The 16,748-nt window shown below is 43.9% G+C and overlaps 1 protein-coding gene across 3 annotated transcripts in view; it reads left to right on the top strand.

The window, feature by feature from the left end:
- Positions 1-15,448, top strand: part of EIF6 (eukaryotic translation initiation factor 6) — a 191,471-nt gene extending 176,023 nt beyond the window's left edge. For all 3 annotated transcript variants that reach the window (XM_069652215.1, XM_069652217.1, XM_069652216.1), the window contains exon 7: positions 12,699-15,448. In XM_069652215.1, the coding sequence (XP_069508316.1) occupies positions 12,699-12,708 (10 nt within the window). In that variant the 3' untranslated portion in view covers positions 12,709-15,448. The remainder of the gene's footprint in view (positions 1-12,698) is intronic.
- The last annotated feature ends 1,300 nt before the right edge of the window (positions 15,449-16,748 follow it).

The raw sequence follows: 16,748 nt of genomic DNA, 5'->3' as shown, positions 1-16,748 counted from the left end.
TGTGGCTGTTCCCGGATTGACACGTTTCGGCAGAAGTGCATTAAGGTAGCGTCCACCTTCTTCAGGGCTCCGTAGGGGCGACCCTGCAATGTGGATAGTGCTACAGTGAGTGATTTATAAGCATGCCAATAGTCATTTGGCATATGTGACAATATGTCTGTTTTCTCAAGCACCGGCTTACCTGCCGGTGCTGAAATCCCGAAGTCTCGGTCTTCAATCACCAAAGGGCAAAAGGGCTGGGCAAAGAAAGTACTCAATTGGGTCCTACTGGAAGGTGGGCAGGCCCAGGGCAGTAGTCGTAGTGTTGAGCGTTGTTCTGCGCAAGAGACAAAAGTGGGGGTAGTAAAAATATACTGAGGATGTTGTATGGACCTCACTACTGGCTTGCAGGCAAATACCAATGCAGGGTGCAGTGAATACATAAAACGGGTACCTGCAAGACCGCAAGTGAAAGTTCACTGGATGGGTAAAGAGCTGGGGTGGGTGCGCAGAAAAACTTCATCAGCATCAGGTGAGATGTCTGCAAACAGTCCTAGGTGGATCCCTGGACAGAGAAAGAAAAGAACAGCCCAGGGTGAGGTGGGGCACCAAAGTTGACTGGTCCATAAATATTAGGCGTATGGATTTCATTGCGCTGTCCATGTGTAGGACATAAGAGCAAGGTGTGGGATAAAGTCTTTTGCACATACACAAATAGTTACCACCAGTGGACGTTAGTTCAGTTCGTTTCGTGGTGTACAAAAGGGAGAGGTAGTTTTATCCCTCCCTCAGGTGTCCTTATTGTGCTTATAGGTCAGCCCCTTGTGGCTACCACCTGAAAACAGACAGCAAGGAAAATTCAGCCAACGGTATTAAGAACACTACCTGTACCCTAGCTGCTTCACCAATGATTGAGAACCCCCCCGCCCCCCAAAGCCAACATCCTCAACCACCAAGCTAAACTCAAAGGTGTGCTCATTAACGCCCGCTCTGTCCCTGCTCACGCGCTAGACATCGCAGACTTCATTGTGACTGAAAACCTTGACTTTCTGGCTATCATAGAAACCTGGTTGCATGCGGCGTCGGGTCCTGCCTTGACCCTCGCCATCCCCGACAGCTACTCCATCATTAGGTGTGACGGGGACACCCACCAAACGAAGGGGGGTGGATTAGCATTCATATTCAAGAGTACTCTTAATCTGAGAGCTTGCAACACCCAACACTTGCCTTCTGCCGAACTACTCTCAAAATCCCAACCTCACCTAATCATACCACTTCATTGCACCTAATCTACAGGCCACCTGGCCCCACCTCTACATTCATAGAGGATATTTCATCCATCCTAGCATCCAGCACTAAGCCTAAATCCCAAATCATTATACTTGGGGACCTTAACTTAGGTTACCTAGACACCAACGATACCAAAGCCTGTGATCTAGCCAGTGTCCTATCTGACTTTGGTCTCACCCAACACGTCAATGAACCTACCCACATTAAGGGACGTACATTGGATTGGGTTTCTGACATGAACTGTGCATTAAACATAATCTCAGTGTCACCATGCGCATGGTCCGACCATCATAAAATGACATTCTCCATTAACTTGTGCCCATCCATAGACAAACCCTGTACCGCGCCACCTACCTTTACTCGAACAAGAAGGAAATCACGATTGAGAAACTACTCCCACTCATCCTCCCGTTACTAAACTCGGTTTCCTCCACCTGTGATGACCCCACCGTCCTTGTGGACACCTACAACCGAGCTATGCTAAAAGCCCTTGACTCCATTGCCCCTATCAAACAGCGCAAAGAAAAACAGCTCAACCACCTTAATTCTTGGTTTACCCCACACCTACGTGAACTCCGTAAAGATAAACGAAAAACAGAGTCTCTCTGGAGAAGCTCACCTACGCCAGTAAATAAAATCAACCTCTTATCCATCACCCTATCGTACAAGGAAGCCATACTTGCAGCCAAAAAAGAAGTTTATAACAGGATCATACAAGCACAATCTAATACTAAGGAACTCTTTAAAATCCTCAAGGAACTAGAGTCTCCTGTCGCCCCCCGCCTCCCCTTGACTCGTGTACCCCCGACTCCGATTGGTGTGCCAACATACAAAAAGCACTACTAAACAAAATTACCACACTACAGGCTAAAATCAATACCCAAAAAAACGATCTCCTGGACTCAGCAGGTAATACCCAATCCTACAACATACCAACCCACAAACATTCCTTCAAACCCTTCAGCTTCTCACCACTAAGGAAGTGGAAAATATCATCCTGAAGTTAAAACCATCCAATTGTCAAGGTGACACCTGCCCAGCAACAGTTGTAAAGGAAGCAGCGACTGACCTAGCTCCTTTCATCACCTCCTTTATCAACTCCTCCTTTAAATCTGGCATAGTACCAAACAACCTCAAGGATGCTTGGGTTATTCCCCCCCTCCCCCCCAAATCAAGAAACCTAACTTAGACCCTAGCAACCCCACCAACTATACGCCTATCACCACGGTGCCTTACCTCCTTAAAATTTTGGACCGTGCTGCATATCTCCAAATTCAAGGTTATCTCGACACTAACACTTATTAGGACTCGGGCAATCTGGCTTCCAGCCGAGACATGGCACAGCGTCACAGAAGGGGGTAGCCGCCTAACAAAGTTGAAACATATTATATTATAATTCATATGTGTTTTGATTCTATTGGAATCGGTGGTGTATTCAAAAGTTCACCTATGATTCATTTTAGTGATGTAAACTAAAACTAAGACCCCCCTGGGGGGTGGGTATGCTCTATAATATTACAAGATGCCATTTATTAGGGAGGTGCAGTTTTTTTTATTGCACTCCGCTTTCATTATCAAGACAACAGAAACCAAAGTACAATGTCCTGATACAATAAAAAAAGCAAAGAAAACAGGTTAAAAAAGTTCAGGCAGTAATTGAGCAAAGAGTCTCAGGCCAATTCTGTGTGCAGAAGACATATAGTAACCACAAAGCAAAATAACAAGATTAGGGTATTGAACTTTTTACCCAGGCTCTGTATAGCAATATTGTTTAAATGGTAGTTGGAAGTTAAACAATTAATTTTCCCATTCGGGGAATTCTGCAACAAGAATAAAGTAAGGCAGATGGTGAGTGTTAGTACAAGGTGTACATGTACATATAGGTCAGGAACAGTTTTCCTAGAGATTGTCAATTTTGAGTCCTATACAGATGTACACTGGTGCTTAGTTTTACAAGTGACAATCCTCAGTCAGAGACATGGCACAGAGACAGCCCTGATGGATCTAAAAACTCAAATCAAGGATCTGAAAGACAAGGGCAAACAGGCGCTCCTACTTTTACTGGATCTTTCTGCGGCTTTCGATCTGGTTGACCACCAAATCCTGTGCCAGCACCTCAAAATTGCAGCCCACTTTTCTGACGCAGCTACCTCCTGGATCAGCTCATTCCCTTGTAAACAGATCCATGAGGGTCTTTTCACCGCTTGCCGCCGTTGACCCATCTCACGTCCCATGTGCAGTCCCACAGGGTTCGTGTGCATCTCCTACGCTATATAACTTGTTTACTAAACCACTCTTTGATATTCTTGACCATCTGGGTGTCACCTACACAAATTATGCGGATGACACCCAGATACTCATCCCTATCACAGGTGATTATGTAACGGATGTCAAAGCACTCAATGCAGTCTACGCCGTCATCCAGGCGTGGATGGCCCACCACGGGCTCTGCCTCAACGATGAGAAAACTGAGTTACTCATCCTAGGTTCTCAGGCAAAACTCTCTAAACTTGACAAGAAATATGAGGCCTTCATCATTGATGGCAACATCATCAAGGTCACCAATGTCAATAAAACCCTCGATTCTACCTAGACTTCACCCTCTAAACAGTCAAACCAATTCAGTAGTCTCAGCATCTGCGTATACATGCAAATTAATCGCAGCTTGATGTCCCTTCTTAACGGACAAATGCCTGATCCTCGCCAGAACCCTCATCTTATCAAAAATGTATTACTGCAATGCCCTCTACCTCGGAACGAGGCAAAGAAACATCGACAAACGCTAGGTAACCCAGAATAACGCCATCAGGGCCACTCTCAACATACCCAGGCGCGCCCATATCTCATCCGTCAGACGCAACATACACTAGCTTCCCATCTCACGCCGTATCACCCTTAAAACACTTGTGTTAAGCCACAAAGCACAGAACAATGTGGCTCCGGCCTACCTGTCAGCGTGCTTCACGCGACACACAGCATCCAGACCTATAAGATCTGCACAAGCGAACACACTCATCGTTCCCAGCTACAAGCTGCAACCGCTAGTGGCTCGAGCTTCCCAGTCCTGGTGGTGAAGCTTTGGAACTCCTTACCAAATGATTTTAGGAATGTCCCATCCCTCAATCCTTCAAAAACAGAACTAAACAATGGCTCTATGAGCAAGACGATGTTCCCGACACCCTTCTGTAACTCTTGCTGCCTGCTGCGCCTTCTCGATTACCTTGTTCTTTCTGTATCTGACCGACACCCTCTTGTAAATTGTATTTGTATATAATCTGTAACTGCCTTCTAACACAACACTTTCCTGTAACCACCTTTCCAAACATGCGCCCTGATGCCCTTGGGCAGGCTGCGCAATATAAATAAACAAAATACAAATACTTTTCAGAAAGGGGGAAACCACCATTCAAAGTAAATAAAATAAGAGGGGCACAATGCTACTCAAAGATAAATATAAACTTAAGGACACTTTGTAACTTATCCTATTACAGAGATACAGTTACCACAATAATTCCTTAAATACTTTTACACTTGTTATACTTTTCAAGACAGAATCCTTATCTTATAAAGTCCTTCCCTAGTCTAGAACCTGAGTTTTCTCAGAGGCAGAAGCGGGACCCTAGTGGTTTAGGAGCCAGCTGTAGGCAGGTCAGGGTTGGGTTCAGTTGTAGCAAACTCCGAGTTCCATAGGAGATCTTCTTAATCAAGTAAATATTCACTTTATAATTAGTTGAAGTGTTCAGGGGTTTCACAGAAGACTCCCTCTATGCGTTCAAGCAATTGCGCCTGGGCAAGTGGTATGGGCAAACCCTCAGCCTCACAGGATTCACATAAGGCTTAAGGTATTATCCAAGCCAACCCAGTACATTTGGAGAAAAGAAGAGCTGCAGGGTGTATGCATTCAGGATGCTGCAGCACTGGACCCGGTTCCTGGATTCTTGGTCTGGAGACGAAAGAACTGGACACTGGATGGGAGCTTGCAGCAGTCGTCGGAGGAGGCTTCCAGCAAAGGTTTCATTCACAGATTCTCACGGCTCTGTGGATTTGGTGCCTTTTTACAGAAGTCAGATGAACGAATATTGCCAGTTGGATTCTCTTCACTCTCTTGATCCTGCAGTCTGGTGAGGGGACTTGAGGGATTCGAATTGTGGCTCTGCAATCGAGTTTCAGCGATGTTTGGACTTCAGAAGAACCTGCAACGCACACTGACTCGAGGTCCCAGGGTATTGGCAGATTATCTTGAGACTAGTGGGTCTCACCAGCCTCTGGGTAGGAGTTGTCCCCTTCAGGACCCCCATGTCGCTTGGAACAAAGGGTTGCGTCAGGCTCCCGTTACACAGGCTCTTGGGTCTCTGGAAATCGCTACAGACTTCTTTTCTTCATCTTCCTCTTTGAATTCGGCTCCAGTGGTCGACTTGTCAGCAGCTACCAGGTTCGGAGTATTTATCAGGGGCTACAGCACAACTGTTGCAAACTCTCCCTGCAGTTTACAGAAAGGAGCGGTCTGGCTGTCCAATCTGGGCAGCCAAGCCCCCATTGGACACTGGTTTCTTTCAGGCAAGGTGAAAGACTAAGGACTGCGTGGTTTTGGACTGCTCCCTCGCTTCCTGCCTTCTCAGACCCTCTGGAGTCTAGGCGTGAAATATAAAGGATTTCCGCCGAAGACAAAATTTCCACCTAGGTCGTTCTGCCCGTTCTGCCCAGAATAGCAAAAGACCTCAAACAAATAGCAAATGAGAAATGGTGAAAAGAGGAGCCCACCATTCTAGCAGGATGATGCCCCTCGTGTGCATTACCAAGGCTGATTTGTCAGCCTGTGAGTAATGACTAAAGTTATAAAAGTAGTTACACTGCCACCAGCCATTCAAGTAAACTGGCATTTGTAACAAAAATGGTACCAGGTAAGTACAGTGTATCCTCCCAGCATGCTACATAAGGTGTGGTGTGCTGTCTCACGAAGATAAATGTAAGGGCGGGATGGAAATCCCACTTTACGTCTTGGGAACAGTAGTTCACCCAAGAAATAAGAGAATTAAAAGGGAAGCCACTGAATTTAAAATGCTGTGTGCAGCCATAGCACTCGTCAGTCCAAACGTATAGAAAACTATAACTCCAATCACACATATGGAGAGACATATAAACGTTTTCCATTAAAAGAGTCAGACTATGTGGGGGGAGAGGGGGATTCCCAATCACCTAGGGACAAGGTAAAATAATTACCATTCAGCGCTCCCTGATGTATTCATACTTTCTTATAGCCCCTAGTTAAACTGATGCTTGTGAACTGGTGACTGAAATGGTGGATGTTTTGGCCTGAGGAAAAGGAAGGTAGTTCGATATTAAGCAGCCTTTTGTACCTCGACCTCTGGGTGGAGCCCCCTCAATTCGATGTCCACTGCAGAGTTAGAAGGGCAGTTAAGGCACTTATGTCTTGAAAGGCATCCCCACTGGTTTCTGAACCCTGCTTGGATCTGATCCAGTAGATACCCTTGCTGATCAGATTTGTGGACTTCCAAATCCCCTTTTGTACATTTTAGTAACTCCTGTCAAACCATGATTGCTCTTGTGCACCAGATATGACGCAATGTTAGTTTGGCACCCGATCTAAAGAATTGCTTCCAATCCTGCTACATATAGGCTGTTAGCACATCTCTTAAGTGTCTAAACATTTTTGGAGGTTTATGCTGGTCAGCAAACTGATGGTTTCCAAAGTTCCTACCTGGCTGTGTTTGTGTTTTTTTTAATTTTATTTTTTGTTCATATTTCAGATACAAACTGCACAACATATAAGTGACATCAAAGAATAGAAATAAGGATATCTGCCGACATAAGTTAATACAACACCAGTGAAAATATACACATACCATTTTTCAAGTGCCCCCGCAGTTCTATAAAAAACTATTTAATTGAAATAACATTGCAAACTGACTTTTTTATTTTTCTATATTCCTTTCTAATCGCTTCCTGTGTATATATAATTTTGTCAAAAGTGTTACTTGTTTTGGTGAGCAAAGCACCTTATTGAAACCTAGATACAGCATATAATGTTCTTCGGACAAGTTATTATTCGGAGATGGAATGCCCAGTACACTCCTATTGTAGTCTTTCCAAACATCCCTATTAAAACAGGAAATGGGCCAAAATAGCACTTGTTGTTTCCAGGGTGATTTGCATAAACGTTTGGGAACAGAATTATTGTTCAGATTTAAACATGTGGTTTTATGCCTCAATCCCCACGTACATAATGCACAATGGGCTTGGTCCTCCTTTTCAAATTTGACAGCACTCTCCCCAACATTGAAATGTTTGTACCATTGAAAACTAGATACTGATGGAATGGTTTTGACATACGTCCATTGGGTTTCACTAGACATCTTCTCATAATGCTTCCTTTCCTCAGGCCTAATTTTAGATGAGTCTCCAGTTAATGTCTGTGCAATGCTCCGTTCCCAGTGTACCAACATTTTAAGAGCATTATACATACGATTGTAAACACTGCAGTCATTGATTGGTGTTTTAGTAACCAAAAAGGTGTAATGTGTAAATTCCTCAGCAAAGCAAGTTTAAAAATAGTACCATTTAAGATAAATCATAACCATGTTTCACAGTAGTCGCTAGTGTTGAGAAGGGCCCTAGAAGATCCAAGATTTTCCTTTGAAATTCTGCAAACAGTTTACCCAAAGTGCATTCCATTTTTATGGCACGTTTACAGCATTAGTGAGTTTCTTTCGTCCCGGTAAAGGGATCTTGCACTTGGAGACAAATGCAATCTGAACTGCTTCATGCCTTGGAATTATCTCCTGGGCTGAGAGAATCTAGTCCTCATACATCAACATGTCTCTTGTGTGGGTGTGGCAGTAGGCTCTGTGGTCCCACATCTGTATCTTTAGGTGACCAGAAGCCAGTGTGTCAAGGATCTATTGGATTGCAGCCAGTCCGTCCTCCCTGTGGAATCCCTGCTGTGCTTGACATATTCATGCATTTGTCTGCTCTCTAAGTGCTGGCCCACAAATTATGCATTTGCTAAAGAATAAATGTTTTATTAATAAGAATAGTTTGTTTGATTTCTCAGTTGGTATTGAAAGGAAGGCATGGTTTCAAAAGTAAGACCGACACGTGATCACAGTTCAAGGGTCTTTGTTAGGTAAGCCTGTATGCAGTAGCCTGTGGGAGACTGCACCAGCCCTGTCCTCTTGGCAATAGTTAACCCAACCTTTGGTATAAGCATGTATTACAAAAGTTGGAGTGACTGAGCAGCCAGGCTTATCTCAAGAGGGGTCAATGTGAGCTGTAGGGTTGCAACATAGTTTCACAGTGACAAGTATCCAAATAACTTATGCTCAAGGTTTTTTGCTTAAACAATTATTTAATTCAGTTTGAATGCGCCGCCTTTAGAAGGGAGCAGATATGTTACACTTAAATGTACTTCAGAAATACACACACTCAGTAAATCAGTAGATACCCATTTGGGATGGCACACACACTTCCTACACCCTTGGGTGACTTCAATAGTTGAGACACTGTGGACATTGATATATCACTGGTACATTTAAGGCAATACTGAGTTTGGTGTCAAACGGTTAAGGGAAGAAACAATGGTTAACAAGTTTCTCAAACAGGCAAGTACGTTTAAACCCCCCCCAATCCAATGTAAATTATCCCTTTCCCAGCTGTACAAGTAAATAATGTATGACATTTTGGAGGGACAGATAAAGCACAAAGTCAGAGGTTTAGAAGAGTCTCTCAGGGAGCCAGGACAGCCAATGTCAATTGAGCAAAGTCTAGGGGAACTGAGGCAGTTCTTGAAGGTAAGTTAAAAAGTGTTGCACAATGTTAGAGTTTTGTAGACCAATAAATCACTGTTGGGCCACAAGCCAGCTTGTGATGAGCAAAGCTACAATTCACTCTGCAAAAAGCAGCCAATACAAGTATCAACTGAGAGATAGCTAGCTACACAACAAGAGGCAAGTACCCATTAGTTTACAGTACATTAGGTCTGAAGAAATTGGTTGCAGCTAGCTTCTGTTCCTGTTGTAGTTTGGTAGATCCTGTTTTTTATGAGCCTCAGTCTTGGGAACAAGAGGGAGGACGTCTGGGGACTCCTGCACTACTATCTGAAGGTCGGCGGCAGAAATGGGCGAAGTTCAGATCAGCGGTGCCACGCGGTTTCAGCTTCTCGCTAATCGCACCACTACATTTCTCTGCCACTTGGGGACTTTCCTTGATTCTGGGATCCAGCACTCTGTTGAGGTGGCTCAGGCTTGGTTAGTCCTGCTTCGAGGGAGTCTGGAGGATCTTCCTGGAGCTCGGGGGCTGACTTAAAAACGATGCACTCTAGTCTGGTGTTCCACTCCATGGCACTCTGTTCCTGCAGCAGCAAATGGAAGTACAGCCAGCAACGAGAGGATTCCCAGATGAGTTAGTCTTGGGGTCGATTGGTTCCACCAACCTAAGAGGAGAAGTCGTCCTTTGCAGGGCCTCTCTAGTCGAGGCGAATGGGAAATCTAGAAGACTTGCCTGTGCCACTGCACTGAAGGTGCTGTGTGGCACAATGTAAAGATGATCCCTATGGAGTCTGCCAGGTTCCATAACCAAAAGAAACTGAGTTCAAAGCAAAGAACAATACACGAGAGAGTGGGGGAAAAAGGTCCTAAAGTCCAGCAAAAGAGCTTGGGGGTCTCTAAGGTAGAATGGGGAGGGTGGGAGGGGGGGAGGGAGGGATTAGCACATTTCTGAGAATTCTCCCTAGCAGTGTTTATTAAACAGAAAAGTGGGTGAGATAAACGCCTAATCTGAACCTAAACCTAAGATGGGAGCAAGCTACAACCATCAAATACTGTCCTAGTGGAGTCTAATGAAATAAAAGGGCCTATAATTAGAAAAACTATTGGCAATCCTTACCGCTATGCTACAAAAGAGTGTGATATAATGTTCACAAGAAAAGAAAGAAGTGTTGACAAAAGGATAAGTCAGGATGTTAGGGCTGGGGTCTCCCTTCCCCACGTTTTTAGAACAGGACAGGGGGGGGGGAACATGTGAGCACAGCACACTCTTGGCCTTCTCTGGCACAAGCGTACAGTTCCTTTTCTCTGTTGGGGCCTTCTGTGCCCAAGTCTCTTCTCATGCAACGTCTTTTGCTTCAGAGGGCCTGATATGCCAATAAACAACAAAATGAAAGTTCCTTCTATAAATTTTCACATCAGGCGATTTACTCTTTACCCTAGGATCCGCCTCAGCCGGGCTCCAATCCTTATTTTAGAGTCAGCCTCCCAAAGCACTTGCCAATTTAAACAGACTTCCTAAGGGCGATCTCCTCTCGCTGGGTCACTCTGTTAACCTGTGGCAAGTGCGGGCTTCACAAAATCATAGTTTGCACGGTGTTGCCCTCAGCTGGGCGCAAACGGCAGTTCCACAATTCCCTCAGTCGGGTTCACACTTTCCACAGTTCACAATTTGAAAATCACATCAGAAAGCGGGGGTTCCCTTCCCCTAGTTTTCTCTTGGCATCCCTCCGTCGGGTTCACATTTGCTACAGTTCATATTTCAGCAGTCATTCTAGACCCCTTGGGTTCTTCCCTTTACCAAAGTCTGTGTCTCAGCCCTTCTCATGCTTTCTTAAACCCCCAGTCAGGCTTCACACAGTTCCATTCACCACAATGTATGTGCAGGCATTACTCAGTCGGGTTCATGTCTCCCTCCACAACGTTTCAAAACTTCTACAACATGCCAGGACTTTCGATTTTACCAGGGGGTTGGCTTGACACTTGTATGACCACCTTGACATCTCACGTTAGCCTTCCCTATGGCCTCCTTGTACTGGTTTCTCCTGGTTTGAGATTGGGGGCACCTGCCGGGGACCTTCGAATGAGTGCCCACGTGACGCCGGACCACTCTCTCTGATGCCAGTTTCTCTCACAAAGTTCTCAAGGGTCTCCTCTCCTGGGTTCGGACCCCTCTCACAAAGTTCACAATCTTCAAAAAGGGTTTTGGGACTCCCAGTCACAGAATACACGATTTTGCGCCGACTTCTTAGCTCCCCAAAACAGCATTTGGCACTGGGATCTGCGGGAGCTAAAAGCGGATATTGTGGTAGGGTCAGGGTCTCTTTCGCTGACCCTCAGAGACCTGGGTTTGACTGACTGGCACAGGGGAGGAGTCTTGGGTACTGCAAGGCAACCCCAGCTACCCCTGGTCTTGCCTTCTGGAAGTACAGCTCGCTCTCCACAGTGCAGTCTTTCCTGGACTCACGGGCAGTGTAAGGGCAGTTTTCTCCTCCAGGTCTCCCAGCGTCTCTGCAGCTCTTCCGGTCTTCCCCTGGCTTTGTGCACCTTCCACCATCCCCCTACTCGCTCAGTGTGCTTTCCTGCCCTGCCTTTTATACTTCCTGGGAGTGGTGATTTGTTTCAGGTGTGCCCAGTGGTAAGGGAATGCCTGACCTTGCCTGTCCTCGTTAGTGGGACAACATGGTGGTCGAACATAGTCAATGGTTCAGGGATTCCTATGGGTAATTCTCATTCCTCCTTGTTGCTTACCCTTCTTTGCCGTATTTGAAAGACCAGGTGAGGGGATTCTGGTAAATGTTGCGAGTTGTAGATTTTGGAAGAAAGTTGGCTGAATAATTTTGTCAAGAAGAAAACTGGGATTAGAGGATTTGTAGTGTTGCACTAAAGAGGAGGGAAGATTGTCAGAAAGAGGGGGGGAAACCGATGAGTTGTAGTGGATAAAGGTGTTTTCTCTTTCCTTTTCTTAAAGGGAAGGATGGGACTGTGGTGGCAATATCCCATAAAGACGGAGGGTTTGTCGGGTAGAGGTGTATCGCAGGAAAGGGGATACTACGTCACGCCCAATGGCGTTCCTTTCGCGGGCCCCTTGCCCAGGTGATCCTCCCTCGTTTGTCCGCCCATAGGGTTCGGGATCCTCCCCTGGCCACCTGAATAAAGGATCAGTGTGGTTTACCACTGAGAACACCCTTGTGTTTCTCACAGTATGCCCTGGTGGAAAGGAATATACAGCAGCTTATATCTGGCATGGATGCTGTAATTTTAGAACCATCGTTACAGGAAAGTTGTGTTGAATTATGATCTCCTTTCTTTTAAAACATTCAACTTTTTTTGTCGTACAGATTAATGATGCACATGCACAGTTGTGAGGAAGAAACAGTGCTGAATACAAAGTATTAAACTGCCATTTATCGTATCATCCTTTTCATTCGTTTGATGTAGACTAAAAACAAAGTAGCGACAGTTTCACCATCTTAGTTTTCCAGTGTAAGGACAAGTGTTGGAAGAGCCAGGTGTCCTTTCAAACAGAAAATATTTGATTCCAGGAGGCATGCGTTTATTTGTCTTGTGCAGAAGTGATTATTTCTATGAAGACTATTTAAAAATAAGGCAACTGCAATCTAAAATGTTGTTTACTTTATTTTTCAGCTTAACATAGGATGCCCCATCTCACAGTTTAATTTGAAAGTTGGCAAAATCGGCAGTACGGAGGACTACTAGTTCAACTAAATGGAAATCGTCACTGGCAAATGAACTTCTGAATTTAAAAATTATAGTTTCTATTATTGTAATCCGCACAAAAATAACCTGGTTAAAGTGAACAAAAGTCTTTTCCATGGACTCCTCTAAGAGGCTCATGAATCAAATTGTCTTCACAGGAGGGATCTGTGTATTCTGAAGTGGTTGTTGCAAGTATGTGTGGGACATGGGGCAAGTCTGTTAAATTCAATTTACATTGCCCTTTTTCAGATCGTCACTGATTTATGAGTACAAATTAAAGTTCAGAATGGAGTTGCCTTCTGTATCACTGCAGATCCAGCCTTTTGCCCTGGCTTTCCCACAGTTACTCGGAGTTCAATGTGACACATCCTCTAGCACGTTCTTTTAAATGTCCTTTTGGGAGGGAGTCTTCATCTTTCTTCAGACTCTCGCTGCCATCTTCTCAACTGTTATCTAGCATTGCATCTTTCATTTTCACTTTCTTGTTTCTGAATCTAATAATTTATGGGCTTAACAATGTTGATGCTGGAAAATATTCTGAAAGCTATGGATCTGCAGAAGACATCCAGACTGGCAAGTAGTATGCATAAGATGTTATCCTCGCACCATTCTTCGCAGATTATGAAATCTTGAATCATTTCTTGAGGCTCATCCAATCACTCCCTAAATATATTGTTTGGTGCTTCATACAATAGCATCTGTGCAGGCTATTCTATTGGCATCCACTTCTCAGCTGTTTACTACTACAGAACAGAAGTACAGGCTGGTAATGCCCAGTTATCCCTATTTTTGTTTTGTGTGTGCAGATGAGTAGCTAAGGCCTGGGTTGTGTGCGCTGTGAGGAATACACTTCTGTCAACAATGTGCTTATGCTCTCTGCTTAATGACACAAGTAAAAGATTGGGCCTATGATGCAGGTAAAAGTGTGGTATCTTTTATTTATATCTAGCCAATTGAATTCACTAAGAAGGGCAAGTACGTCTCTGATTCTGTAATCTAATTATTGGCAGTGTAGTTGGAATGTAGCTTATTGGAGTAGCATAAAGATCTGCGTATTGTGTAAGCTGAAGATGTATATGGCTGCTTTCTTAAAATAATTACTACAAGCACATTGCCTTGGCTGGAATACTTGTGGAGTAGATCAGGCTTGCCCCGTGAGTTTGCCTTACTTCAGATCCATCAAATGTACCACAGTATAGTTAAACCAATGGAGAAATGTTTCTATGCATGTCCCTTGGTAAAATTCCAGGTAGGTGGGAATAGCAATGTGTGCGATTGCATTGGAGTGGTAAACACATTATTTAGTCATAAACCTATATGGTGACCGTATCTCTTGAAGATGGCAAATAGGAAGGTGGGGGATACTTTGTAGATTTCTGTGGTTCAGGAATCTTATCTAACTGGATGGGAACCACTCAAAAAGGTTAACCGTGGGCCAATGTAGAAAGTTCCTAGTTGGAGGCAGTGTTTGTTTGAATAACATGTAGTTGTCTAGTTCTCTTGGATTCTAGCTATAGTTGGTTTTCTGTTCAAAGCAGGTGCATTTTAAGCATTTACTACTTTTCAGAATGTCAGAGTACCGAAGGGATGAAGCGGTTTGCTGCTTTGAATTGTGGAGTGGATAACTATCAAGGTGATCATTTTGATTCAAGATAGGCTGCTGCTGAAGTGGATTCAGGTTACTCCTTCTTTTGCTACATGACTGGTACCCTGGCAAGGAAATTTACAGCAAAAAAGCCACTCTTTGGGCTGGGGAAACCCTTCTGGTATTTCAGTTATTTTCTTCCGAGCGTTTAATCTAAGGATTAATCTGTTAGCATGTTGATTCGATTGCGTCTCTGACCAAAAGCATTGACTCACTGTTTTTGTGAACTTTGTATACATGTTGAAACATCGCTTTATGTACTTTTCCATCAAGTCTTGATGGAGGACAAATTGAAAACATTTGTGGCAACTAAGGTTTATTAGGGTGCCTATTGTCCTGCAAGTATTGGGCTGTACATTCGGCTATCTGCATCATTGTCCTTGCCAACTTCGAGAAATTGACTGTTTAGTGTACTTTTTTGGAGTCTGTTTTGCGAATGCTTTTCTATGTTTTGTTCTACAGTTTTGATTCTCACGTTTATTTTTTTTTTATACATACTGGTTGGCCCCACTATAATCTGAGGCTACTCTAGGCATCTGGTCAAACTTGAGTCCACACATCCTGAGGGTCATAAGCGACCACATATGGCTCTGCTGGAATTGAGATTGCATTTCCTTGGGCAGTACTGTTGAGTTGTTGGACATATTAATGATTTACTTGTTTCAACCTGAAGATCATTACTGACTAGTGTATATGTTGCATCCTTTTTTATTCACATATGCATGTGTGCACTAGTTTGTTATAACTTTTCTCTTTTGCGTGACTTCATCGTCCAGACCATTTGCATTTGGTGTTTCTGGGTTTTCCGTACCTTGCAGAGCTGTGGGTTTTTTTGTAATACAATTGCTTGGTTTGCACATTGTTTTAAGCTGATGCCATGTATTCCAATGAGGAACCTGAACCGTTAAACTTTTTTAAAAACTCAACATAAAACAGTTGTAACCGTCATGTATTAAAAAAAGGTGTATTTATAACCTGATAACTGCAGAATCTGATCATATGTATAAATAAATCTGAGCAATTTTCTTCCAAAGACTCTTATATACTCTTGATAGCATTGTTCTGATTCTGTAGACTTATAAAACTGGCTCACCAGTCTCAAAATTGGAATTTGCGAAGCGAGAACTCATAGTTTCTGGGTGTAGTTTTTTTTCTTTTTTCTTTTTTCTCCTGAGCAGATGTTTCAAGCATAAAACTTCCTTGGTATACAGGCCCCAACCCTTAGTATAGGTCTGTACTACCCAAAGGTTTGGAAGAATGGCAGAGCAGCCAGGCTTATTTTAGGAGGAGGATGTGAGTTTTAGGTAAGTAAACTGGACCCAGTAAATACATAGGCCCAAAGAAACATGCACACTAGGTGTTATAGTACATTTTATATACACAAGGCAAGTAAATAATATTTTATACTAGCCAACACAAATGGAAAACGTAAGCAACACTTTTTTTCAGGTGACTTCTTGAATAGTAGTGACTTGTGCCGGCAATGAGCACAGTAAAATGACAAGTTTCATTTGTAAAGTCACTTGGACAAAGGTCTGTTGGAAGGAAAAAGGGTTATTCAGCACTAGCAACAGCAAGTTACTTTTTTAGTAACACCTTTCAAATAACCTAATGCTTTAGCAGGCCAATCACTAGCTAAGAGTTCATTGAAGTCAGAAGTGGAGGGGTGCAAAGTCTTAAGCAGCAGCAGAAAAGACACAGTTTCACTTTAGTTACTGTAATTGGAATGCTTTAGTGGAATACAAAAGTTAGTAGGGCCTTTGGAAAGGACTCCCTATGGGTGCACAAGCTGTTAGGACTGGGCAATTGGTATGGGTGACCACCCAAACACCTGGTATTGCACTCTAGTCACACTGGAGAGACTATTCAGCTTGAGGTAAGTACTATCTTGAGCCCCACAGTACCTTGTGTATATTGAAAAAAACGCAGCTGGTTTTCTTTCTGGTGCAGCTGCAATGGACCCGGTCTCTTGTTTCCTCGGCCTAGTGATGCAAGGAAGGAGTCTGGAAGGGATGTTGCTGCAGCAGTAGCTGGGAAAGGACCCTCAGCAAGGAATTCTTCGATCTCCTATGTCAGTCTGTGGTTTTGGTGCCTATTTACAAGTTCCACAGTGAACGGTTACCACCTGGTCGATCTTCCTTGATTCTGCATTCCTGCACTCTAGTTAGGGGACTTTGAGGAGGGTGGGGAATCTTGCCTCTGGAGGTCCAACTAGAGCGCACCAAAGTTCTTGGAGGATTTGTGCACTGGAAGACGATGCACTGTAATTGGTTTAGATGTACCCTGGTATTTGCGGTTTGCAGCCCTGGAAGGTCACAGCACATCAGGGGCTG

The sequence above is a fragment of the Ambystoma mexicanum genome, chromosome 3p (genome assembly GCF_040938575.1).
Source record: "Ambystoma mexicanum isolate Mex_15411 chromosome 3p, UKY_AmexF1_1, whole genome shotgun sequence".
NCBI lineage: Eukaryota > Metazoa > Chordata > Amphibia > Caudata > Ambystomatidae > Ambystoma > Ambystoma mexicanum.
The sequence above is the reverse complement of the archived record's forward strand: the minus strand, read 5'-3'. Positions and strand labels throughout refer to the sequence as shown.